This window comes from Saccostrea echinata, unplaced genomic scaffold, assembly GCF_033153115.1.
Source record: "Saccostrea echinata isolate AGI-Se365-2 ecotype Australia unplaced genomic scaffold, CSIRO_AGI_Sech_v1 ptg000056l, whole genome shotgun sequence".
Taxonomy (NCBI): Eukaryota; Metazoa; Mollusca; class Bivalvia; order Ostreida; family Ostreidae; genus Saccostrea; species Saccostrea echinata.
In genome coordinates, this window is record NW_026889805.1 from 8,132,287 (window position 1) to 8,159,554 (window position 27,268).

The 27,268-nt window shown below is 33.5% G+C and overlaps 1 protein-coding gene across 1 annotated transcript; it reads left to right on the top strand.

Annotated features, from left to right (window-relative positions):
• The first annotated feature begins 422 nt into the window (after positions 1-422).
• LOC133173581 (uncharacterized) lies at positions 423-26,290 on the top strand. Its single transcript, XM_061308561.1, has 18 exons — positions 423-506; positions 968-1,071; positions 2,172-2,231; positions 2,392-2,679; positions 3,422-3,769; positions 4,107-4,370; positions 5,657-5,989; positions 6,105-6,176; positions 10,544-10,873; positions 12,442-12,750; positions 13,951-14,220; positions 14,318-14,411; positions 14,938-14,963; positions 18,829-19,125; positions 22,481-22,767; positions 22,858-23,076; positions 23,612-23,759; positions 24,029-26,290. Exons 2-18 carry the CDS (start codon positions 1,002-1,004, stop codon positions 25,081-25,083), a joined length of 4,470 nt encoding a protein of 1,489 aa, XP_061164545.1. The 5' UTR covers positions 423-506; positions 968-1,001; the 3' UTR covers positions 25,084-26,290.
• The last annotated feature ends 978 nt before the right edge of the window (positions 26,291-27,268 follow it).

Here is a 27,268-nt window from a genome sequence, read left to right on the forward strand (position 1 = left end):
ACCTTAGTATATATACTTATCATTTCATCATTTGTGAAATTACATGGGGGTGCCTATCCCCAATATCAAAGAGTTTCCATTGTGCTTGATTTTTTTTTTCCAAAAGAGGGAGGGGATCTCGGGAAAATGATGACTATAGGCAAAGTTATATGTAAAGTCAAAAATTGTAAACAGATGGTATAACATGGTAAAGAGGGAGGGGGGGGTAATGTTCTATGATCACAAATGATTATTCTGTTACCGGGGGGATGTCACTTCAGTCACCATTCCAGGATTAATGAATATATATAAACATGTTCTTTGAACGATCTGACCATCATCATTTGTGGACTTCGATTCAGTACTTTTGGTACTTTGATTTAAGGTAAATGCACGGGAATTGACGAACGGTGTCGTCGCTAAACGGAACCTTACGGACCTCTCCGATTGTATGTTTAGATTCGTTCGGTCTGCCATATTACATGTTACCGTGTGAAATTACGAAGACGTGTTCTGAAGAATTTAAGGTATTTTATGATGTTGCACATAAGTTTACTTCCGTACAAAACATCTTTTCACATATAATTCTGTTGAAAATTTGTTTTCAGCGCATAATATAATTGGAAATTGTTTTTATTGCTATAAAGTCAAAACGAAAGTAGGACACACAAAATGACCACTACTAAATGTAATTTAACTAGCTGACACTTGACATCTTGGTTAGAGTACAACAAAACAAATATCAAATCAATCAATTAAGGCAAGATGATTAAGATTGTGTAAAATTTTATAGAGAGTGGTGATCGTATCTGTCACTTTTAATTTATTTATTTTCAATAACATCGGGGATACAGTTTGCCAAATTAAATGAAGGTATCCTGCACATTAGATTTAAATTTGTTCAAGTCATTGTTTTGACAAGTGAAGTTTGGATATGTATATAACTATAGCTGATAAAATGTGTAATCTTTCAATTTCTTTTCTCTAGCAATGAACAAGATTTACCTTTCGCCATTTTTAAAATGGGTGTTTTAGGCCAACTACCAGTTTCAGATAGTGGAGCAATGGGAGACCAAGAGCCTAGTAGCCCAGGTAGAGATTTAATCAGTGGATAAACAAAATTCTTCATAAAGTTAATTTGTACATTTTTTTATGTTTTTGCTCTTTTAAGCCAATATTTTCTATTTTTTACCTGAGCCAGTTAAGGCTCAAGTGAGTTTATAGCATGTTCAATGTCTGTTGTTGTATTTGGTATATGGATTTTCATCTTCTTCTCCAGAACCATATGTCTGATTTCAAGCAAACTTTGTTTCAAAGTATGCTTAATGTAAAGGAATTCCACTTATTCAGATGAGGGGACCAAACACCTTTTCAAGGGGACATAATCAAGGAAAGGCAAAATGAGGGTTGGGTAATTTGAAAATCTGCTTTTTTAGAACCACTGAGCCCAAAAGGATTTCATTTTCTGATATACTTAGTAGTAGTGGTGTTCCAGTCATCGATAATAATCTAAAATCAGTCGATTGCTGGCATAATCCAAGCACTCGATTACAAAATTTTTATTCCGATTAATCGGGTTATTTATTTTATTTTACAAGCGTAATAGTTTTTAAGCCGAATATTCCAGCCGCAACTTGTCTATTAACTTATTTGTGTATCGTAATGGCGATGACGAGCAGATATTGTATTCATACCCGGGTAACAATGCTCATTTCCAGGTATGGAGGTACTTTGGATTCTACAAAATTAACGAAGAACCAGCTGGACTAGATAGAATGTTCTATTGTTAAAATGATATTGTCCTAAGAACTAGAGCTTGTCAGAGACACAGTTAGATTATTCTAACTACAGCTGGACCACCACAGAAAGTAGTTATTCACCCATTCTTACCATTTAATAATCTAAATTGACAGACTTTGTAAATGTTCAATTATAATTGATAATTAGTTAGTTACAGTAGTTCGATCATCGATTATGAAATTCTTACCGATTCCCATCACTACTTAGTAGTATATGTTAAAGATTCAAATTTTGGATGGGAAGAAATGGGAAAAGATCATGGGAAAAAGCCATGTGGCTCTCTAAATACAGAGCATTTTAATAAAGATCATTAAAGAGAGGTAGATGTTTTAGATTACAATACATGTACTAGAACAATGCACTACGTTATTTGACTTATACATAATTTATAGTTTCAGATTCTGGAATTAGTTCAGCTTCCAGTTTATCACCACAAATGTCTCTCATAGAGGGTAAGTCTTACCGCATCACAAGAAACGTAGCTTTATAATTTTTAATTCCATTCAGAGTTGTGTTAGAATTGTGTATGAATGTAACACTATCAAAAAATGCAAAGAAAAGTTCTTGTCCACTGCTCTGTTTATTAATAATTATTCTGTGAATCTATAATAGATTGTCCTTCTAAGGCTGTACAAAGAGGCTACTCATTTTTGCGAGATAGAATACATGAAGAGGAACAGCTGATTGGTTACCTCTGTGTTGTTTGTGAAACACGACAGCTATCAGATGAGGAGAAACTGGAAATGAGGAAAGGAGGAGGATGCCATCTAAAACAAAAACTGATAAAACAACTAGTAAAGAAAGGAGACGAGGCATGCAAAGCATTCTTGGACAAATTAAAACATTTCCACTGCTTGTATACCCAATTCTGTCAAACTATGGAGAGTGAGATGAGAAATGGTAAAAACCACAATTACTTGCATTTTTTGCAGTCTTGTTAGTAGAAGCTGTTCACTATACTGTTAAATTGTTGCATTTTGGGAAAGGATTTTCTAAGTGCTGCTCTGAAGTTATCTCAGTAAATTTTCTATTGAAATGTGTTATTGAATGCTATGATGTATGCTTTTCCACAAAACTGCATTGATACAATTTGGGAAGAAAATCATTGCATTGCAAACAGTTTTGGTAATCAGCTTATTAGGTACAAAGGTTGTTCGAAAATTTTGTGGACTTCTGTCATGACATTTTTACATATACTTATATCCAAATTTGGTAGAAATGTTTCAAAGATAAATTTCAATGATCTGCATTAAAAAATTTAAATATATAATGATGTATTTCAAATGTATTTAAGTTTTAAAACTGCAAAATTGGGGTCACCTAGCAGGTTGAAATTTAGTAATTTGCAAACAACACACTAAATGACATGTGTATAGTGACATCTTTGAAAGATGTTAAAACCAAAAAAAAAAAAAAATTCTAAACCTTAATATTAATAATTGCTACATCATTTCATATACAAATTGGGACTTAACAATTTGTTTTCGTGAAATGAAATCAGTTTCAGAAGATACGTAGTCCTTACTGAAAAAGGCAAAAAAAGATGACATCATGGAATGTCATGGAGCAGTAACTAGTGATAAAATTTTGAGTGTCATTCAAAATTGTTTAAAATTCTTTTTGTGAACAATAAAAAATTTAGTACTCTTGTGTATTAAATATGTTCTTTTATTGGCTATTACAGAATATACTCAATCAACACCTGTTTTAACACCGGAACAGTGGAGGTACCATGAAGATACCTTGATTGAAGAAATGGAACCAAGTCTTATTTCAGATGTTCTTTTTTGTCATTGTGCACTAAGTCTCTCTGATCTTGATGAACTTGAAAAGCATCGTGAAAGAAAAAAGAAAGCCAAGGCAGTGATTGTAAAAATTAGACAGGAAGACAAAATGCATGCACTTTGGCGTGCATTAGAAATCACCAAGTGTTACAAAGCTATTGAACACATCAGAGGCAATGTGTGTGATCAACATGGTTCTGTCCCAAGTAAGAAAGAACTCAGGGGCCCGTTTTACAAAAGAACTTACGACTAAGACCAAAATTTAATTCTGCTTATTACTTCCTATTTTACTTTTGTTTGAAAATGGTTTTAATCTTTTTAAAAAGAACCAAACAGTACATTTTAATTTATGCTAGCAATTTCAAACACAATCATCAATTTTACAAAATTTTACAATCAACTAAAATTTTTGGTCTTAGTTGTAAGTTCTTTTGTAAAATGGGCCTCAGTTCTTTATTTACATTGTTCTATTATTTATAATTTTGATATTAAAAGATGATGTTTTTTTCCTAATTTTTTTAAGTGGACATTATCTTTTTTCAGGTGACTCTGTAAGCTGTGTTAGGTTCAACTACAGGAATCTTTTAACAGAATTTAAAACTGAAGAGAGGAGACAAATTGTATTTGACCATTTAAGAGAAGAAATTTTTCAGCATCTTAATGCATTGCCAAAGGTGAACCATCTGATCAAAACCAGTCTGCGACAAGAAGGAACTGGATGTGAAAGTCTTCTAATGTTTCTAAAAGAAGTAAACAATGGATTTTTAAGACAAATGACAGCAAGGCTTGATCACAGAAGAAAAAATGGTAAAATTCACTTTATAAATGTGGACTCTGGGTATCTGGACATGGATTTAGATCTTGTTATAACCAATATTTGCTAAATTCAAAGTCTGCATTTCACAAGCTGTGAGAGAGTTGATCAGTATTTTAATACAGACTTGCATGTATTAGGTATTTAACATATGTAAGATAAGGTTCATATGATATGGAATTAAATAGGTGTATTTAAATAATATTTAGTAAAAAAAAAAAAAACGAAGCAAAATAATTTCTATAAAAATAAGAAAGTCATTGCACTGCATGCACACATTATGACCAAGCTCAGCTTTAATGTTTTTGATCTCCATTCATTCATTTTACTTTTGTTTAATATTAAATGACCTTTTCTTTCTTATAAGCCATGATGGAGTAAACATTTCTACAAAAGCAACTCATTATTATTTCTAAACACCTTCAATAAATTGTCATAGTGCAAAGTTCTGTACAGATACCTGTGAAAATTACCATTGTTTACCTGGGACTAACAATCATCAGTAGCATGACTATCTCGTTCAAACTAATTGCTTTTTTTACTAATTGGATTTTGTTTGTTTGTTTGCTTAATGTCCCATTAAGAATTTTTCACTCATATTGAGATGCCACCATTTGCCGGTGGAGGGCTGCAAATTTAGACCTGTACTTGGCACTTACGGCCTTTGAGGGATCTTTTTCATGCCAGCACATACTGCTACACGAGACCTTAGTTTATATGGTCACATCCGAAGTACCAGACTCTTTGTCCTACAGTGGATTAAATCTGCAATGTAAAGATCAACTCCTTACTCCGTGGCTCTATAGTAAATGTTCTAACCACTGCGCCAAGCGAGGTGACGGGCCAGATCTTGAATTTGTTATAAGCAGAATCTTGTAAATGGTTTCTCTATAACTGGTGTTTTTTTATTTTTAAGAAAATATTAAAGGATTACTGTAAAAGCAGAATTATTCGTTGGGATTAAATTTTGTTTATTTTGTTGTTAACAATTAGCAACAAAATTAAATCCCACACGAAATTTTTGTATGACTATATATTGAATAGAGCTTCTTTCGAAACAACAAAATTTAATGCCAATGAAACTTCTAATCAACGAAATTTTATCCCCATGAAAATTTGTGCTTCTACAGTAATTTGGGTCTGAAAATTATTCTCACTGTAAGTGGTACCTTGCATTATCCGATCTCACAATACCTGGAGGCCACTGTACACAAACACACTCCCTCAATAAACAATAAAACATAATTTTATTCTGGATCTATGCATGTTATATTTTTAGGAAGAGAAACAATACACAGAGAGCATTCCATCTCCTATGAAAAACTGAGAACTCTGGAAAGCTATCTTCTTGAAGAATTAGAACCAATGCCTGTATCCAATGTCATGTTGGAAGAGCGAGCATTCTCACTGGATATCCATGACTCTATTGAAGAACAAAAAGGGAGACGTAAACGATCTGAGGCTGTATATAATAGACTTTTAACAGACAGGTCTGAGCTGACATTAGAAAGTTTCTTGTTTGCACTGTGGGAAAACAAGTCGGAACATATTTTAAACACATTTAGAAGGGCAAGAGTTGGACAGATTACCCAAACAGAGCAAAGAAACTTAGGTTTGTTCTTAGTATAAGTTTCAGAAGAATTTTTAAGTTTTTAATTTTTCTCAGATTTTTAAGCTTTAAAGTTATGATTTCATGAAATATCATAATGATGAATTTTGTTTTAAAGATGAAGATGATGATAATGAACTCCCTGGCTTGCAGATTGTACCAGTGGGTGGTGGAATGCAACTGTCTGAAGGTAAAACTCTCATAAATAGAATAATATTTACCTGTGTATAATTGAGACTTTGTATCAGTTTGATTAGAATTATGCAGGATATATCATTTAAAAAAATACTTTAGTATTGTAAGGACATTTTTACATTTTTTAGCTCACCTGAGCCAAAGGCTCAAGTGAGCTTTTCTGAGCAAAATTTGTCCTCAGTCAGTCATCGTAGTCATTGTCGTTAAATTTTACAGTTTCATCTTCTCCAGAACCACTGGGCCATTTTCAACCAAACATGGCAAAGAGTATCCTTGGGTGAAGGGGATTCTAGTTTGTTCAAATGAAGGGCCTCATCCTCTTTCAAGGGGAGATAATTAAGAATGAAATATATGAAGATAACGAACATTATTATATAAGTCTATAAAAAGTTCCTATATAATCTATACAAACGCAAACAGTTCATAATACTACATATTCACTGGATTTGAAGTGGTATTCACCGGAGGGTCAGTGCGCATGCAGCGGCATTGTGACGTCACAATTAATACCTAAAACAATGTTGAAAACAATGGTTGCAACGGCCTGAGCCAGCTGTATATATATATGCTGTATATCTGAGCAGGAAAACTTTTAGGCAAATTTCTCGTAGGATTATTTTCCAAACATTTCGATGTCTTACACACAGCAAAAGGAAAACACAGGAGTTATAAGTTATAATCTGGACATTTTTTTTATTTTTCTATGACAGAAGTTCGTTAATGAAAATGGAGTCGTCATGCAGCCTTCAATATCTTATTCATTTAAATCCTGACTATCTAATAAAACAATTATGGACTCTTTCGGTGGTGAATATGGTTTGTTATTCACCAGAAAAATTTCAATATTGACCTAGTCTTCGCCTCGGTCAATATTGAGATTTTTCTGGTGAATAACAAACCATATTCACCACCGAAAGAGTCCATAATTGTATAGTATTCAAGCTCAAAAGTCCATTGAAACTATACAAATCAGGAGCAGAGCAAACACGGACCTCTGAAACATCAGAGGTGGGATCAAGTGCCATGGAGGAGTGAGCATGCCCTGTCAAAGTAAAATTGGGTTGGGTTATTTAAAAATCTTCTTCTCAAGAACCACTGGGCCAGAAAATATGAGACCTATGTGAAAAGCTTTCTGATATACAGTCAAACCTCGTTATCTCAAACTTGAAGGGACCGAGAAAATACTAAAAGATAACCAAGGATTCAAGATATCCAGGGTAAAATACTTAAGGTTTTGTCAAAGGTCAACATGTCCAAAAATTTATTTTTACAATAGCTCCAAAACTATGTGGTTTAGAAAGTTAAAACTTTTACAGTTTATAAATATATCATTGATTAACAAATAGAAAGTATCACTTGATAACAAATACTTTAAAAAAGTATTTATCGAGAAAAAATCTTTTAAAAAAATGCATATATTTTCAAAAAATGCACCTTCTTAATTCTGTACTTCTAGTGAAAACCATCATTGCAGAAATAATATATGTTTATCAATGAAGGGCAAGTTGGACTTTGATAGCCTCTGGAAAGTTGTTTTCCCTGTTTATTTTGTGCAAATGTTAAGATTTGAAACCGAAAGTACATTGCAAATGGCGGATTTTATAGGGGTCTTGTCTTTATACATCTCATGCTTTCAATAACAGCCTTTAAGAGACCATTCACGTCTAACTTGCCCTTCATTGATAAACATATATTATTTCTGCAATGATGGTTTTCACTAAAAGTACAGAATTAAGCAGGTGCATTTTTTTTTTAAAATGTGCAAATTTTTTGCATTTTTTTTTTCTCTAAAAATATTTTTTTTAAGTATTTGTTTTCAAGTGATACTTTCTATCTGTTAACCAATGATATATTTATAAACTGTAAAAGTTTTAACTTTATAAACCACATAGTTTTTGAGCTATTGTAAAAATAAATTTTTAGACATCTTGACCTTTGACAAAACCTTAAGGAATAAGTAGTTGGGACCTCAAAATTACTTTGACATATCCATGGTATTCAAGATATCCATGTTCGAGATACCCAAGTTCAACTGTAGTGTAGATTCAAGTTTGTTCAAATCATGACCCCTAGGGGTACTGTGGGGCCACTATAGATGATCAAAATTTAACCTGGGAATTCATAGGGAAAATTTTTAAAAAAATTTTTCTTAAGAACAGCAAAGCCATGATCAGTCATGACTAATCATATTTATGTGGAAGCATCCTCAGGTAGTGTAGATTCAAGTTTGTACAAATCCTAACCCCCAGGTGAAGGGTGGGGCTACAATGGGCAATCAAAGTTCTACATGAGTATGCAAGGGAAAAATCTTTAAAAAAATCTTCTCAAGAACAGCAAAGCCATGATCACTCATATTTATATGGAAGCATCCTTAGATGTGTGTATTAAATTTTGTTCAAATCATGACCCTGGGTTGTAGGGTGGGACCACTATGGGCAATCAAAGTTTTACATGGATATCAATAGGAACAATCTTTAAATTTTCTTCTCAAGAATGGAAAGCCATGAATAGTCATATATTTGTATGGAAGCATCCTAGGTTGTGTTGATTCAAGTTTGTTCAAATCATGACCCCTGGGGGTAGTGTGGGACTACAATGGGGATCAAAGTTTTACATGGGCATATATATATGTGAAAAATCTTTAAAAATTCTTCTTCTCAAGAACAGCAAAGCCAAGATCAGTCATATTTATATGGAGGCAATTATAGGTAGTGTAGATTTAAGTTTATTCAAATCGTGACCCCAGGATTGATTATTGAAAATGCATTATTTCTTTGAGAACCTTCCTCTCTGCTCCTTGATATTTAGCAGATAAACTAAGTGTATTATTATAATGAGCAAAGGTGCCTTTTCAAAATTTGTGAAATTTGTTGCCCCAGGGTCAGGGTTTTTTTTCAGGGGAAGGGGGTTCTATTGATTATACAGTGAAAATACATTATTCTTCTCTGCCCCTGGACATACAGGAGGCAAATAGAGTGCAGAGCTGTTATAAGCAAGGGTATTTTTACCAGATTTTTGAAATTCTGGACCACTTGGTCAACTGATTTGGTGCAGAGCTATATTAATTTGTATTCTACTGAGACATGTTATTCCCTTTTTCTATTTATCTATGATAAAAAATCACTGAAAATAATTTAATTCAAAGGTCAATTGAATTAGAGAATTATACAAGAAATTTCATAATATATAACACAAAAAGTACTTTCTTAGTTTTTAATGGCCAGATAGACTTGCAAATAATAGATGTATAAAATGGGACAAAAATATCTTATCTTTGTACATTAAATGTACTCCAAAGACCAAGAGAGGCCAGTGCTTCAGGGAATGAGATGGGGTTTAGTAATATTGCTCAATCACTATTGTTTTGTTTAGTCTATGTGGTGATAGTGACAAATGGGACAGGTACAGGCAAGCAAATAGATTTACTTTAAGATTTGTTACTGAGTACTAGACTAATTCTTTTGTCATTAAATCATCCTATTTCTTTTGCTTTTTGGCAGCATAGCTTTATCTATCAGTTGATTTTGTTTTATTTTATACTTCAGTGGATCCTTTATAGTGTTTTATTATTCTCAGGTGACCATTAAGGCCTTCGGGCCTCTTCTTTTCAATATAATCTTGATACACATGTAGATTACACAAAGATGTATAATTCTCTGTGTCTGTTTTTGATTTCTGTGAAGGTTTTGCCATGGTTACTAAAAATAGAAATTTTTGTGAAATTTCACTACTACTGAAATGCTACTTCTTGACATCAGATGAATTTTGTAGGAGGAGTAGGCATTTTGAAAGAATTTTACAGGAATTTTTATTTTTAGTAGCCATGAAAACACTGGTCATCAAAATCAAACACTGATGCAAGGATTTTTGTATCTAAGTGTAGTCTACTTGTGAAGAAAGTTTTATTAAAATCAGACCAAAACTTTAGTAGTAGCAGTAGTAGTAGCATTTTGAAAGAATTTCACAAAAAAATTCATTCTAATAATATTTACCATGTGACACCATTGATTGAAATCAAAATCTGATACACAAAACCATGGTAACACCATTTATTGAAATCAAAAACCAATACACAGAATTTTGTCTTGGTGTAGTCCACTTAATATGTACAAAGTTTTACTAAAATCAGACCAAAACTGTAGGAAGAGTACATTTTGAAAAATTGTTTTCAGCTTAATAGCTTGACAGATGATGATGATGAACATCTCACTATCTTATAAGCTCTTCTGGTCTCTGACCAGTAGAGCAAAAAAAAATTAAGATCTGAGAATATACATGAAGAAAGCTGCAATATATAATAAAAACTGTTAATTTGTACACTGACATAAGCTAAGATATATATGTACTTACCATATTTTTCAGACATTGAATTTTCATCAGATGTTGAGATGATTCTGTCTATTCCTGTGGAGGGAGAAAGAGAAGTTATCCAGCAAGCTGTAGACAGAATAAACAATGATCCTCAGCTAAAAGCGAGGGTGACAGAGACTTCCCACATGAAGATAGACAGGGCAGAAGTGGGTTCTGTAATCCTACATTTAATTCCAGTGACTGATGACGCTTGCCACCGATTTTTAGATGAAAAAGGAAAACATTTGAAGAAGATGGTAGAAAAACTTCTATCAGCTGCTGGAATCAAAGAAGAACAGATTAAAGGGAATATCTCAGTCAAAGTTTTTGCATCTGAGAAAGGTAAGGAGCATACTAATATGCAGCTAAACTTCGAAATCTCGAACACGGATATCTCGAATACCCCGGATATGTCGAAGTAAGGCCGTGGTCCCGACGAAATTTGCTTTATAAATGATTAAAATAAACCCCTCTATGTCGAACACGGTAATGTCGAATACCCCGGTTATCTCGAAGAAAAATTGTGTACCCATTTATTAAAATCACATGCGTTATCTCGAAGTCAGGATAATTTTCCGCTCTGATGATCAAGTCCGTTAGGTAAACTGAATGCTCTATTGATAACACCCACCTGTCTGTCACGCTCGGGTTACCTGTGTTCCTGGGATCAACAGATAATAGCGCGATAATTATACGAAGTGTATGTATGGCTTACCTTGAATGTAATTATGCAAGCCAAAGGTTGTGTGTATTAGTCTAATGCATATACGTGGATGACACGTTCATTGTTTTGTGGCTTGGGTACGTTTATCTTGATAATTAATCGCAATTTAATGCTATGTGAAGTATGCGTGCATACATAGTTTATGCATATGGAAGTGAAAATTATAAACATCGAAGTAAAACAAAATTCTGTAATTTAATGCAATTAGAATTTATTTTCCCTATATGAGCGTGCAGAAATTACAATCGTCCGTACACACCATCATGTGAGCATGTGTCGCAGTAAAAACTTGTGCTGTAGTGCCCTGTCATTCAGTGTTGTTCTGTTGTTAGACAAAAGTGCATGATTTTTCTTTTGTGTTTGATTTTATTATGGTAAAATAATTTTCTTTTAACTGATTTTACATGTATGAACATGTTTTTCCAATAAAAGAAATGTATATTTCGTTTTCGTTATTCTGACAGCGACCGGTTTTAAATTTACAATGCATAGACGATATCCGGTTATGTATACATGGGAAACGATGCTAGCGGTTGACTCTCCGCGTTGGATTATACTTCTGTGCATATTATTCAAAGCTTTTATTTTGTGAATTATAAAGAGGATGTAAAATTTTTTGATTGCTAAATACATGTACATGTATATTAAAGAAATCTTGTACAGAATTTCAAACAAGAAGTATTTCGACATGTTTTTACTATTAAGTACATGTTCACTGCACTAAGTTTATTTGAAGTTCATTTGAATTATAACCCTCGATATGTCGAACCCCTGGATATCTCGAAGTTCATCAACGGTTCCGTCAACTTCGAGATAACGAAGTTTAACTGTAGAAAGAATTTAGAAGGAATTGAGGAATGTAGCAAATCACACATTTTGTTGACATATTGATTGCTTTTATTTTCTCAAGTAACATAAATAAGCTCTATTCATATAAAAAAAAAAAAAAAAAATAAATATGTTGTAATACTCTGTGAAACTGTATATTTATTATCAGAGCACTACTTCAATTTCTTTCCAAGTTCAATAAGCAAGAAAACCATGAAAACCATGAAACATGCCTACCTGAGATATTAAAGACATAAATGATTCCTCAGTCAGATATCACGAGTTCATTCTGCATTGTCTTCATCATCAGAACTCTCTGATTGATCAATTCCAATAAGGGTGTTGATTTTCATTATAGCAGGTGAATTGGATGAGCATGGAATTGCTGAAATGAAAATAAGAGAGAAATGGAACCTTCTTCTTGAGGAACTAGAACCCATCATCCTTGCTGCTAGTTTAAAAACAAAGGGGATTTTCACAGAAGACGATGAAAAGAACTTCATTGATGATTCAACAAGGAGAGAAAAAGTAGAAAAATTACTGATAACATTGTTAGCTAGCAAACGTGAAGATAACATTGACCAATTTATTGAAAGTTTGAATGAATTAGGAAGGGAAGACATTGCTCTAGAAATCAAACCAGAGCCAAACATGCATGAAGAAGCTGGTAAGTTTGCATTCATTTCTCATAGTGGAGGAGTTGAACTATTGCAATGGTGCTGTGGCATCTGTGTTTGTTGATTGATTGACTTTTTAGCTCACCTGAGCCAAAGGCTCGAGTTTTTCTGATCGAAATTTGTCCATTGTCTGTCGTTGTTGTTGTTGTCGTCGTCATCATCCTTGTTGGTGTTGTCGTAAACTTTTCACATTTTCATCTTCTCAAGAACCACTGGGCCAATTTCAACCAAACTTGTCGCAAAGTATCCTTGGGTAAAGGGGATTCAAGTTTGTTCAAATGAAAGGCCATGCCTTCTTCCAAGGGGAGGTAATTATGAATTTGTGAAAAATTAATGGCATCATTTAAAAATCTTCTTCTCAATAACCAATGTGCTTGAAAATGTGAAACTTATGTGGAATCATTGTGAGGTAGTGTAGATTCAAGTTTATTCAAATCATGACCCCTGGGGGTAGGATGGGGCCATGATGGGCAATCAGAGTTTTATATACAGTAGGAATACATAGGAAAAAATCTTTAAAAATCTTCTTCTCAAGAACAGCAAAGCCATGATTAGTCATATTTAAATGGAAGTAGCCTCAGGTAGTGTAGATTCAAGTTTGTTCAAATCATGACCCCAGGGGGTAGGGTGGGGCCACGATGGGGGGATCATAGTTTTACATAGGAATACATTGGAAAAATCAGCAACAGCCATTTTGTGTCATATTAATTCAAAAGCATCCTTAGTAAGTGTAGATTCAAGTAAGTTCAAATCATACCCCCCCCCCCCCCCCACTTTTCAAGACTGAACTGATTTCTGCTTTTTCCTAGCCAAAGTGCTCAGGAGAGTGATGTGGCCCCTGGGCCTCTTGTAATGTAGTGTACTACATATTGTGCCTAGATTTCCTTGACTGAACTTGTCCAGATAGTTGAAAATCTAAATACTGTAAATATACTTATTTTAGCAGTGATTATATATTAGCACCTTTTGTCTTGCATCATTATGTTATCACTACCGGTTATCAATTTAAGTGTTAGATTGTGCTAAATTAATTTATGTTTATAAAGTTTATATGTAATTGAAAAAGCTCTGTAAAAATTTTATACCAATAAATAAAAGTAATTAAAATCTTATTATTAGAAAGCTACTAATTTTGCTTATTTTATGGATTAAAAGTGAATATATACATGTATAAGTATATATAATTTTAGAGAAAGTTCGGAAAGGATTGCTACACAAATTTCGGACAGTTATAGATGAAATGGAATCATCCATTATTGAAGAAACTTTAAAGCGATGTGGTATTGAGTCTGAGGCCAAGCTGAGCTCAAAATTAGGAAAGAGTCGCAAGGAACGAGCTTACAACTTCCTGGTCTCGGTCTTGTTGAATGATATGTATGTTCTGGCACTGAAACATGTATTAGAGGACCAAGATTTGAATGAATTGTTTGAATTGCCAGAAGAAATAGAAAGCTCTTTTGGTAAGCATTTATTTAATGGAAATTATTGTTATGGGATCTGTCTTAATCTACAATTTTTTGAAAGTAAAAGTCACATTATTTTTTGTCTGATAATCAGGAACAAAGCGTAAGCATCCTGAAAATGTTCAAGAAGGAGATATTCTCTTCCAATGTGAATACAAGTTATTGAAGAAGGAGGAAAAAGGTCAGTAGTGGTATTGTTTTGTTAATAGTACAGATTTGTTGCTAACAATCATATTTGATTGCCATTGTATGTCTTAAATGCACTTTTAATACGCTGTGACAAATCTCCAAGGAAAATTTGTAAATGCCTACATAGCTTAGATTAATCCCCTGCAGAAAAATGTACAGCTACAGTATGCAAGAATCCTCGGGTTGTGCATTCATGCTTTTCTTTATCAAATCAGGGCCCTCAAGCAGAAGGGTGGTGCCATAATAGAAGATCAGTTTTAAATTGAATATAAAGAAGTTACTGAGAAAAATATTTTTTATGAGTAGCAGGGCTACCCAATCATATTTGATATGCAAAATTTTTTTAATTATTGACCCAGGGCTAAGATGAGGCTAAAGTCGACAATAAGATTTTATATGATGCACGTACATGTACTGGTGTACAGGGTTTATAAGCCCACCTAATCAAAGCTGGGGGAGCCTATGTAATACCCTCTGCATCAATGTCAGACTGACACTGTCAGTGTTTGCATATCCATTTTAAAGTGTTTGGAGCACATTTCTTATTACATGTAAGTACTTCTATGCCCTATATTGGTCAGATGTGCATGGATGATGCTTTTAGTATGTTTCATTGTACCAGTCAAGGTTTCAGGGTTTCAGATGCTGCAATTTCAGCTAAAGAATAGGTTTGTTATCAGAAAACTAGAAGACCAATCTTGGATGGATGATGCATCAAGGGATGCACACAACCAGAGTTGCTTTAGTTGCTGGATTTGACCTTCATTTTCCAGATGAGTGATTGGGTTAAAGTATTTGGAGCAGGCTCAGTCCAGTGTAACTTTCAAGCCTATCTGGACCAAACATGTTTGGAATTAGCATTTATGGATACACACTATTGGACTTGCTTCGGATCCTGGATTTATCTACATTTTCTGGATGTGACCAGTTTTAAGTTTTTAGGGCAGACTCAATTCAATGTAACTTCAATACCCTATCTGGTCCAAACATGCATGGAATTTACATTTAGGGATGCACACTATTTGACTTGCTTCAGATGCTGGATTTTATCTACATTTTCTAGATGAATATCGAGGTTAAAGTTTTTTTGAGCAGGTCCATTCCCAAGTAACTAAAATACTACTGGAACAAACATGTGTGGATGATACCGTACAGCAGGTTATTTTAGCAGGATGGTAATTTTAGCTTATTTTGGCTTTTTGGTAGTAGCTCGCTAAAATTATAACTGCTGAAATATTCAGTATTCTTCTTAATGCTATTTTGCATAGTGTTGGAACCTTGTGTCTGCTAAAATAAATTATGCCAAACTAATTTGCGTACCTTTGAGCAAGTAAAATGCCAAATTTTTAACCCGCCAAGAAAACCCGCTATACGCTACATCAAGGGATGTACACTAATGGACTTTCTTTAGGTGGTGGATTTAATCTACTTTTTCTGGATGAGTGATAAGGTTTAAGTTTTAGGATCAGGTCCATTCCAATGTTACTTCAAGATTAACCTAGACCAAACGTGCATGGATGATGCATCAAGGGATGAACATTTTCAGACTTACTGTGGAATCATTAGATTTTGTAGTGGCTCAATTTTTGTGGAATTCATATAAGAAACAATTTGTTTATATTTAAAAATATAAAGAAATTGTTTCACACATGTGTTTTATTCTTAGGTAATTAGTTAAATTAGAAAAAAAATAAATTTGTATTCAATGGAATATTCAAACATTACTTTTGAAACATTCAGCTGTTCTAGGCTCAATTGTAATCACACAAGTACAATTGTCCCACTTTGTGAAAGTCGCTTTTGATCAAGTTTGTGTGTTAATTACCTAATTAGCAAAAAAAGGTTTTTAATATGGATGTTTTAAGATCAATCTGTGAATTCTGGTAGTCCCGGTCATCATCCTGTTATCTTAACACTTCGATACCATTGTATTTGTAATGTACGGCCACAAAGCAGTGTGTATACGGGCAACAGAAATTTTAAAAAAAGTTTTATGTTGTTGATTTTCAATTTTTTAATTATAAAGTCTGTACAATGGCCAGAAAAGTTACGCCTTTAAATCAATGCAGTCTTAAGACCACAATTACACTGTCAACATATCACAAACAAAGAAGTTTCTATCATCATAAAAGGAACTTGTTTAAAACATACGCAAACTTTCCAGAGCTATCTTTCCTTTGTAGACATGGGTGAATACACAAAATTAGGTCCCCACAACTTGTCATGATATAAACAAAATTGAATCCATATAATATGGAGATGCTTTAAGGAGGTGAAGGACCTTGGGCTGAAAAAAATCCCGTCATTCAATTTTTTTCATATTTTGTATATTTCTAATTAAGCATGTCCCACATATCTTAAAGCAGTTAAATTATTAGGTTTCTTACCTTATTTTAGAGATATTGATTGATAAATACTACGCCTTAGAGTACCTAAGTGGAGTTTTAATTCTCCATGTTTTCGGGTCCATTACTCTGTCCATAATTGGATTTTTTAAGGATAGATAAAAAATATTGAAGGGGACATGTATCTTTTAAAATATTTCAGAGTATGGATAGGGTTTAAAATTCGAAAAAGCTAATTTCTTCTGTCACACTGCATCTGGATAGGGAAAATTATGTACTTTTTAAGACAACTTAAAGAACAAAAAACTAAAGGATGACTGCACTTAACGCCTGTTTTTGGGTCCTTTTCGATTGCTTCTGTTGCTTTTATATCTAAATCTTATTTCACTTTTGTATGTTTATGAAAGAATCCTGTCAATTTGGAACCAAATTTAAATCTTAAAATGATTTTAGACTGTGATACAATAAAATGATTCAATGTTTTTTGTCCTTGCTGCTTTTCAAATATAGTGAATTTACACTTACCTGCCCTTGATTGAACATTAGATATGCAAGAGAGGTGGGGCTAACATTGTAAGAATGGGTCTAAAATTAGACTTGATAAATAACAATGACATGTTTGGAAAAAAGAACGTGATCACTCTTTCCAATCTCCCTCTCCATTCTGTGTGGCACAAATACACTTCTGACAAAGGTTTCAAAACGAAATTAACAATATGAGCACGTTAATGTGATTAAAGCAGATTTTATATCAATGCCAGATGACTTAACGTGTTCGAACACAATGTCCTAGTTAGCACATAACATGCTACCTTACAAGTCACGTGACGGAATCTAGTATTCACAAAGTTACCTGAGGTAAGAAATCACGTGGTGAATTATAATATTCAACAAGTCACAATCCTTGGTTACAACACAGAAAACGAATGTAAGAAGAAGCAGTTTTTTCTCTTTTTAACCATGAGCGCATATTTGTCTATTAATCTCCTTTTGGCACATTGTTATTTATGCAAATATACAACTACTGTTAAACGTAGAACAATAGACAAACATGCGCTGACTATGTATAAAGTCAGTAAAAAAGTGGGCGTCCTCATTATCGAACGGAGATTCAAGAAATTGTGATGACCCCTGCCTTTGAAAACAGATTCAAACTTCGTAAATACACACTTTTATTAAACGTAATTACATAAAGTTGTAGATTGGATTTTGACCATTCTTGCAATGAAAAGAAAAATGCTTGTTTTGAAAGTTTATTTTGTCGCAAATTTCGCATGTCCTTAAGTGCAGTCATCCTTTGCAAAAAATTCTATCATTCAATATTTTTAAATTTATGTTGAAATGTAAGTCCTTCACATTATTGATTAACTATAAAAATTTCAAATGGTGAAGCTGACCTCAATATTCCACAGGACATCATTAAAGAAGACATAAGCATGACAAAAACGTGTCATGTTTACATTTCTCGAATACGGGAAAAACCAACTATGACATCACACGTAAGCTGAATAACCAAATTAGATAATTTTACATAAGATTTCCGTCATCAGCCATGCAAAAATAATTTTTGTGTTCCCCCTTTCTCAAAATATTTCATCATATACTGATTATGATCTATTTTTACATAATAACACCGCCCCTGTATTCACCGAGTATGATCTTGCTGTACTAACAGATCGTGTATGACGTCATCGACATGTTGGACGCACAGTGTAGAGAAACAGAGGAGTGGATCAATCTATTTCATAATTTGTTAACGTTTACAAGAATGTTAATTTTTTTATTTCTCTGTATTGGTTGGTAGTTAAAGTAATAACAAATTGTCAAAAATTTATACAAGAACTTATGGTTTACACATTTTGCACTTATATAAACAGAGACTATGACGTAGTTAAACAGTCATGTGACCATGTGTCCTTCATCCCCTTAATATCAGAATAACTCACATGTCCCTGCAGTTCTTTAAAACATGTAATAAACAAATGTTTTTATAAGTTGTTTATTCATGGTGGTTTTTTCAGTCTTTTAGGTTCAAGCATAATGTTAATATTTCTTTTAATTTTATCTTCAGATATAGAAAGAAGTGCTGAAGAGATACCTAAGTCATCAAGTTTTCATGAAGAAATGGAATTTAGCAGAGAAACTGATATGACCCCAAAGTCATCAAGTTCTTCTGAGGCAATAGTATATATGAGAGAAACGGAGATGAAGTCTGAAATAAAATCTGACCCATTGTCATCAAGACAGACTGTAAAACAAACCACTGTTTATACCAGAAAGAAAGTCCTACAGCCAAAGAGAAGTCCTGTTCAGCGCAGTCAAGTCCCAGGAAAAATATATGGGCGTCCATGTTCAGAGAAGGGTGAAGGTAAAAGTGATTATATTTATTTTCAATCAGTTTGTTTTCTTTAGAATATGATATTTCAAAAATCCTTTGAGGATTCTTAAGATTTTTAGCTCACCTGAGCTGAAGGCTCAAGTGAGCTTATCTGATCGAAATTTGTCAGTAGTCTGTCGTCATTGGCATTGTCGTTGTCGTAAACTTTTCACATTTTCATCTTCTTCTTCAGAACTACTGGGCCAATTTCAATCAAACTTGGCACAAAGTATCCTTGGGTGAAGGGGATTCAAGTTTGTTCAAATGAAGTGCCATGCCCTCCTCCAAGGGGAGATAATTACGAAATAGCAAAAAATTAATGGTGTTATTGAAAAATCTTCTTCTCAAGAACCAATGAGCCAGGAAAGATGAAACTCATGTGGAATTATTGTCAGGTAGTGTAGATTCAAGTTTGTTCAAATCATGACCCCTGGGGGTAGGGTGGGGCCACAATGGACGATCAAAGTTTTACATGGGAATATAAAGGAAAAATCTTCAAAAATCTTCTTCTCAAAAACAGCAAAGCTATGATTGGTCATATTTATATGGACGCATCCTCAGGTGGTGTAGATTCAAGTTTGTTCAAATCATGACCCCCAGGGGCAGGGTAGGGCCACAATGGACGTTCAAAGTATAACATAGGTGTATATATAGGAAAAATCTTCAAAAATCTTTTTCTCAAGAACAGTAAAGCAATGATTGGTAATATTTATGTGGAAGCATCCACAGGTGGTGTGGGTTCAAGTTTGTTCAAATCATGACCCCGGGGCTAGGGTGGGGCCACAATGGACGATCAAAGTTTTACATAGGAATATATAGGAAAAATCTTCAAAAATCTTCTTCTCAAGAACAGCAAAGTTATGATTGATCATATTTATGTGGAAGCAGCCTAGGTGGTGTAGATTCAAGTTTGTTCAAATCATGACCCCCAGGGTAGGGTGGGGCCACAATGGACGATCAAAGTTTTACATAGGAATATAAAGGAAAAATCTTCAAAAATCTTCTTCTCAAGAACAGCAAAGCTGTGATTGGTTATATTTATTTGGAAGCATCCTCAGGTGGTGTAGATTCAAGTTTGATCAAATCATGACCCCCGGGGCTAGGGTGGGGCCACAATGAAAGATCAAAGTTTTACATAGGAATATATAGGAAAAATCTTTAAAAATCTTCTCAAGAACAGCAAAGCCACTGTTTGTCATATTTATATGGAAGCATCCTCAGACAGTGTAGATTCAAGTTTGTTCAAATCATGACCTCCAGGGGTAGGGTAGGGCCACAATGAAAGTTCAAACTTGTAGAGAAAAATGCCACAGTTAGTCAAAAAATTATGTAAGCATCATTAGTAAGTGTAGATTTAATTTTGTTCAAATCATACCCCCCACTCCCTTTTAGGGGTAGGTTTGGACCACTTATGCATTTTAGCTTTTCAATACTAAACTATTTTTTCCTTTTTTCCTAGCCACAGTGCTCAGATGAGCGATGTGGCCCCTGTGCCTTTTCTTTTATTTAGTATAATTATAAAAAATAATCCCTAAAGAAAATCATAATTTTTCAGGGAGACTTGATAATATTCGTCCATCAAATTTTATTTGATCCAGACACTTACTGGAATGATAGCAGTTTGAATTCATAATGTTTTATTTAGCTCACCTGAGTAGAAGGGTCAAGTGAGTTTTTTCTGATCAAAATTTGTCTTTTGTCTGTCACCATCAAAATTCAAAGGGATATCTTTAAAAATCTTCTTCTTTACTCCTGGACTTCAAGCAGTCAAACTGTTGGCATGATTGTAATAAGCATTAAGCCTTCTACCAAAATTTTGAAATTTATGACCCAAGGGTCAGGGGTTCTGGAGTTGGGTAGGGCTGTAATGATCATAAAGTGAAAATGCATAAATTCTTTAAATATCTTCTCTCCTCCTGTATGTAAAGCGGATAAACTTGGTGCATCGTTATGATGATCAAGGATGCCTCTTCTAAAATTGTGGAAGGACTATATTCGGTATTGATTTTCGGTATTCGCTAATTGCCCCCGAAATAAAACTATGACGGAGAAATCTAAATTTATATTCTAAACCGGGGGATATTTGCAGACTTCAAAGCATTAAATATTTTCATCAGTCATGATGCCATATGTTAGATATGACATCAGAAATGTTACATAAATTCAGACTTTTATGGAGCAAAGATATGCACATATAGCTTTTTATGGCCCCAGAGTCAGGCGTTCTGCGGGATTTCGGAGGGGGGAGGGGGGCTATATTGATTATATAGTAAAAGTGCATTATTTCTTTGAAAATTTTCTCTGCTCCTGTCTGTTAAACAAACAAACCAAGTATGAGGTAATGATGAGCAAGGGTGCCTCTTCCAAAATTGTGAAATTCATGGTCCCTGGGTCAGGGGTTCTGGTGTTAGGGCAGAGCTCTATTGATTATTTAGTGAAAATGCATTAATTCTTTGAAAATCTTCTTCTCTGCTCATGGGTATTAAATAAACTAATTAATTACATAGTTATGATGATCAAGAGTTCCTCTGTGAAATTTGTGGCCCCAGGGACATGGGTTCGGGTGGTATGGTGGGGCTGTATTGATCATATTGATATTATAGGGAAAATGTGTTAATGCTTTAATTCTTTGAAAATCTTCAGCTAAGTGCATAGCTATGATGAGCAAGGGTACCTCTTTCAAATTTGTGAATTTCATGACCTTGGGTCACGGGTTCTGTTGTTAAGGTGGGGCTGTGTTGAAAAGTGTATTATTTCTTTGAAAATCTTCTCAGCTTCTTGGCCTCTCAGAGGCAGAGTAAAAGTTTTAATAAGAAGAGGGAATTTTTACCAGATTTTTGATATTCTGGACCATTTGGTCAAGTGTTCTGGTGCTGGCCAGAGCTCTATTAACTTGTATTCTCCTTTGCCACTCATCTTTGATAATTAAGCACTGTAAATAATGTATTTGAAAGCTTAATAAGAAAATTATGCAAGAACTATATTGTATAATACAAAAAGTTCTTCCATAGTTTTATTGATCAGGTAGACTTATAGATAATACATGTAGATAAATAAAAATGAGACAAAACTAACTCATTATATTAAATGTTCTTCAAAGACCAAGAGAGACCAATGCGATAGGTATAAATATGGTGTTAAATATACAGTATAGAAGTTGTGTCAATAGTCTGCTTGGTGATGGTGATAAATGGGGGCAAGTAGAACTTATGAGTACAAAATTAGGATTTGCAGAATAATGATTATGTGCTTGATAACTGTCATTCAGTCAAACTTGGTCTCTAAAATGTGAATATCAACTGCTATTGTTTTATTTAATTAATTCTTGTTACCTCTTACCATACAGATGAATGGTCAATCGTGGTAGCTCTGGATTTTGGAACAACATATTCAGGTTTTGCAGTTTGGAGAAAAGAAAATCCCTCTGAGATTTACCCTGGAAAGTGGAAGACAAACTCAACTGAAGTGCTGGAATCACTCAAAACTCCCACATCTCTCCTGCTGAACAAAAATAATGAACTTATAGAATTTGGATTTGAGGCAGAGAGAATTTTCAAAGAATTACTGGAGGATGGATGTGATAGTGATTACAGATTTTTCAGTAAATTCAAGATGTTTCTTCACCAGAAACAAGTAAGAATATTTGTTTATTATTATAAAATGTTACTTTGAATTAGTTTATGACCAATAAACTTCGTAAATTGAAAGTCTTTTGCATCACAGACATTTGACAAAGAAATGGAAATTAAAGATCATTTGGGACATTCAGCAAAGGCAATAGATGTGTTTTTTATTGCCATTAAATACCTGAAGGATGAATGCACACTTCTGCTCAATGAGAAAAATATGATGGTTGCTGATGAGGAAATACGATGGATCTTGACAGTGCCAGCGATATGGGATGAATCTGCAAAGCAGTTTATGAGAAAAGCAGCAGAAAGGGTAAATTTCTTTATATATTATATAGATATTCTCTTAATTCAAGAACATCATATATTAGGAGCCCATTCAGGACACATAAATTGCTTATTACAAGTAAATCTGTTTTGGACTTCTACCAGGTATTCAAAAATTTTGCAAACAAGATAAAGGTTAAAGACATGGGCATTTTAAGATTTGACTGTTATGATTTTGTAATGCAGAGTTTTTAAGAGAAAAACAATTACTATTCTTCTACTGTAATGAACTCGTAAATTCCAATCTTCCTCCAAAACTAGAATAGGAGAACTTAAGATTTCTAATTTTTTTTAAAAATTTTGTTCTCAAGAAGAGCAAGTCCAAAGTAAGTTGGAGTATATGATCTTTCATTAACATGTCTAGTTCATAAAAGAATTTTAACATCAAAAATACAAATTCAGTTACTTTATCATTTGACATCATTTGATAAGGATTGTTATATGTATAAGTCTTATTCAATCTACCATGCATGATATATATTCAGAAAATTTAATTTTTTTTCCAATATGTATAATTACAGGCAGAAATTCCATCTCACCAACTGAAACTAGCTCTGGAACCAGAAGCAGCAGCAATATATGTCATTAAAGAATCAAAACAAGTTCTTGGAATAGAGTCCCTTACGACATATCAACCTGGTGCCAAAATCATGTTGGCTGATCTAGGGGGTATGTTTGCTGTAAACGTTTAAATTCTCTGCACAAGAGATAAATTCCTTGGGTCAGAAATTTGTAGTAATTTAGGAGGAAAAAAAAAGACTTTGGTAGCTAAGATTGTATATATTTTTGGTCACATCTGTCATATTTTTTCTTAGATCAATTCTTGCATGAATTTAATGAAGTAGAACCTTTACACTGATATGTAGCATTCTAGTTGCACATATTATAAATAAAAATTTTGATCTGAGATAATCTTTTATTTTCCTTTACATTCTAAGGTGGGACGGCTGATTTCACAGTTCTGGAGTTAATGGAAGACAGGAAGATGAAGCAGTTGTATCGAGCTAGTGGAGGAGCATGGGGAGGAAATATGGTCAACGAAAAAATCTGGAAAATGCTGGAAAATATATTTGGACGTGATGTCATTCTAGAATTCAAGAAGCAAACAGCAGATTACATGGAAATGGAATACAATATTGAACTTAAAAAAAGAGATCTCACTCTTGAAAGTAGATTGCAACTACCTATATTCCCATCCTTTTCTGATCTTTGCAGAAGCTTGAGGGGTAAGACATACAAGAATTTGGTCCAGGAATCACCCTTTGCTGACATTGTAAAGGTTCGTGTTGGGAAGTTGGTATTTGAACCAAAAATGGTGGAGAAGATTTTTGATATGACATTATCCCACTTATTTGTCACAGTAGAAAAAATTCTTGAAAGCCCAAGCACACATGGAGTCAAAGACATTATTCTGGTTGGGGGATTCTCACAGTCAGAGATTATTGTGAAGCAGTTTGAGAAGAGGTTCAGAAAATACAAAGTCATTATACCAACAGATCCAGGGCTTGCTGTGCTGAAAGGAGCCGTGATGTTTGGACAAGACATTAATATCATTACTTCTAGGATAAGTCCACACACATACGGTTTTGATACAATGCAGTATTTTATGACTGGAGACCCACAAAATAAGAGGAAAAAGATTGATGACACTTATTATTGTGTTGATATTTTTGAAAAGATGGTTGCAATCGGTGAATCTGTGGATGTTGGGAAGACAGTTGAAAAAGAAGTTTTTGCAGCATCAGCTGAAATGACAAAAATGGTTTTGAAGTTTTATCAGTCCAATGAGGAGAATCCACAGTTTGTCACTGATAAAGGTTGTGAGTGTATTGGCGAACTGTTGGTGGACATGCCTGATGTTAGGGGTGGTAAAGAACGCTCAGTGTTGGTGTCAATCAAATTTGGGGAAACAGAAATCATGGTATGTGGTGTGGACAAAACAACCGGAAATAGACAGGAAACCAAGCTTGATTTACTGGGAAGGAACTACTGAAATTACTGGGAAATATTCAGATTTCCCACCGGGAATGTTGATATCACTTCAACCTCAGACAACAGAATTAAACAAAAAAAAGTGAATTCCCTTATTTTACAAAAAATTTAAAATGTATTTCCCATCTTAATTCAGTGATATTTTTGTTTGTCAAATGAATATTTATTAACTTAATTTTTTTTCTTTTTACATGAATGTAAAATTTCTATCAATTGACCACATATATTTTTAATTCTTTTGGAGTCAACATTTGATATGAACATTGTCTGACTATGTATACATGTAAAAGTACATGTACATATTCATACATAGAATGATAATCAAGTTTTGATTTTTTTTTTTTTGACTTCAATTTGAGAAAATCATGAAAAAAATGTTTTAACCAGATTAGAGGTTATTGTTTGTGTAGCTAAATAATGTGAGTGAATTTACATTCATGAACATTTTTAAAAATACCATGGTTTTACACCAAACTGTATATGTACTAGTTCAAATACAGTTTTATCAGTTCTTGTTAAAAATACTGTCAATGTATAATAATTTTCTATGTATTTTATTTAGTGTCTTTGGTGGAAAGCAACTTTGGAATCAGCCATATTAAGTGCATTACTAAAATCTTCCATAGGTACATTCAGAAATGCCTGAACCAAATCTAAGCTAATTTTAAAACTTGTCAAAAAATAAATTTCTGCTAAATATGCTTAATATATCTACATGAGAATATTTCTTCAAGGTGAATTGTTTTATGCATAACTACAGCTTTTTAAAATATTATACATTATTTTTTTCATTAACTGGCTCTGGATGACAAGTTGTGTATATTCACATTTATTTTACATTAATTTGAAGAGTATTGTTAACTGCAAATAATAGGTCTAATGAGATTACACTATAAGGTCATTCCAGGTTTTACCTATCTGTGCAGCACCTGCTTATCATTCAAAAACTACTATGAAACATTACCTTCTTATGAATCACAAAAAAGTACTCTGACACACCAATACTGTAAAACATTTGCAGTGTTGACATGGAAACTATGTCATTCAAACAACTTCATTTCACCATTGAGTTTGTTTTCCTCTTGTAGAAAGATATATTTATAAGTATCCAAAATATTGATACTTAGTTTATTCCTTTCTTGTTGAATTTGAATTTCTTAACAAGTATAGATCAAATGAAATGAACTGAATTCAAATTGATATAATTTTTTTTTTATAAATATATATCACTTGTTTGACCACTGCTTTTGTGCCTTTTCTGGTTTGGGGTGACTGAGACCAAGACACACATGGAAGCTTTACATAGAAAGAAAAAATTGGAATTGTAAATTTTTCAAAAATAATACATGTAATAGTAATAAAACTGAATTGAGATTTGATTTGGTTATAAATTAAGAGTCAAAATCATAATTACACTTTGTCACCCAAGTAAAAGAAAAAGAAACATTCTGTATATTTCTCGCAATGTGATTCATCATTATAAAACTGTAAATAGATGTACATGTTATGTATTACATGTATGTATCATTTATTTTTACAATCCACTTAATTAGTATAGCGCTGTAAATTGTCCTTATTCAGTGCATGAAACTCAAGGAAGTTTCATCAACTTTTGAAAATTATGAATGTAAAGAATTTTTTGGTTTGTATATGTTATATTGGTAAACTAGCTTTAACTTTTCACATTGGCAAACTAGTTAGGGCCCTGCAAGGATTTGCGGGTGCCCTATATTAATCACTCTGTCTGTCTGTCCGTCTGTCTGTCCGTCTGTCATTCTTCCGTCCACAAATTTTCTGTTTTTTTCTAATAACTTTTTTTGTAGTTGACCAATTAAGTTCAAATTTGGTATGTTGGTTGAAGAGGCAGTAAGACATATTTTGATGCTAAGTTTGGTTCTCTGTGTCATCCATTTTGGAGCTGGGGTGGTGGGGTAGATTCCTTAACTTTACATTAGAATGAATGCCAGAGCAAAGAGAGATAACTGCTGAGAATGTTCCTATTGTAAACTATGAAAGCTGCAACTAGTCACATGGGATTAATTAACTTTCCTCTTGAAGAAAATCCAAAGCATTATCTGTTTCTGTCAAATTGAGATTAAGTAACACCTCTGTCTGCAAATGAAGTTTGTTTTGAAGTTAAGGTCAATTCTGAATGATGTGTACATTCTCTGAAATGTGGATTTAAA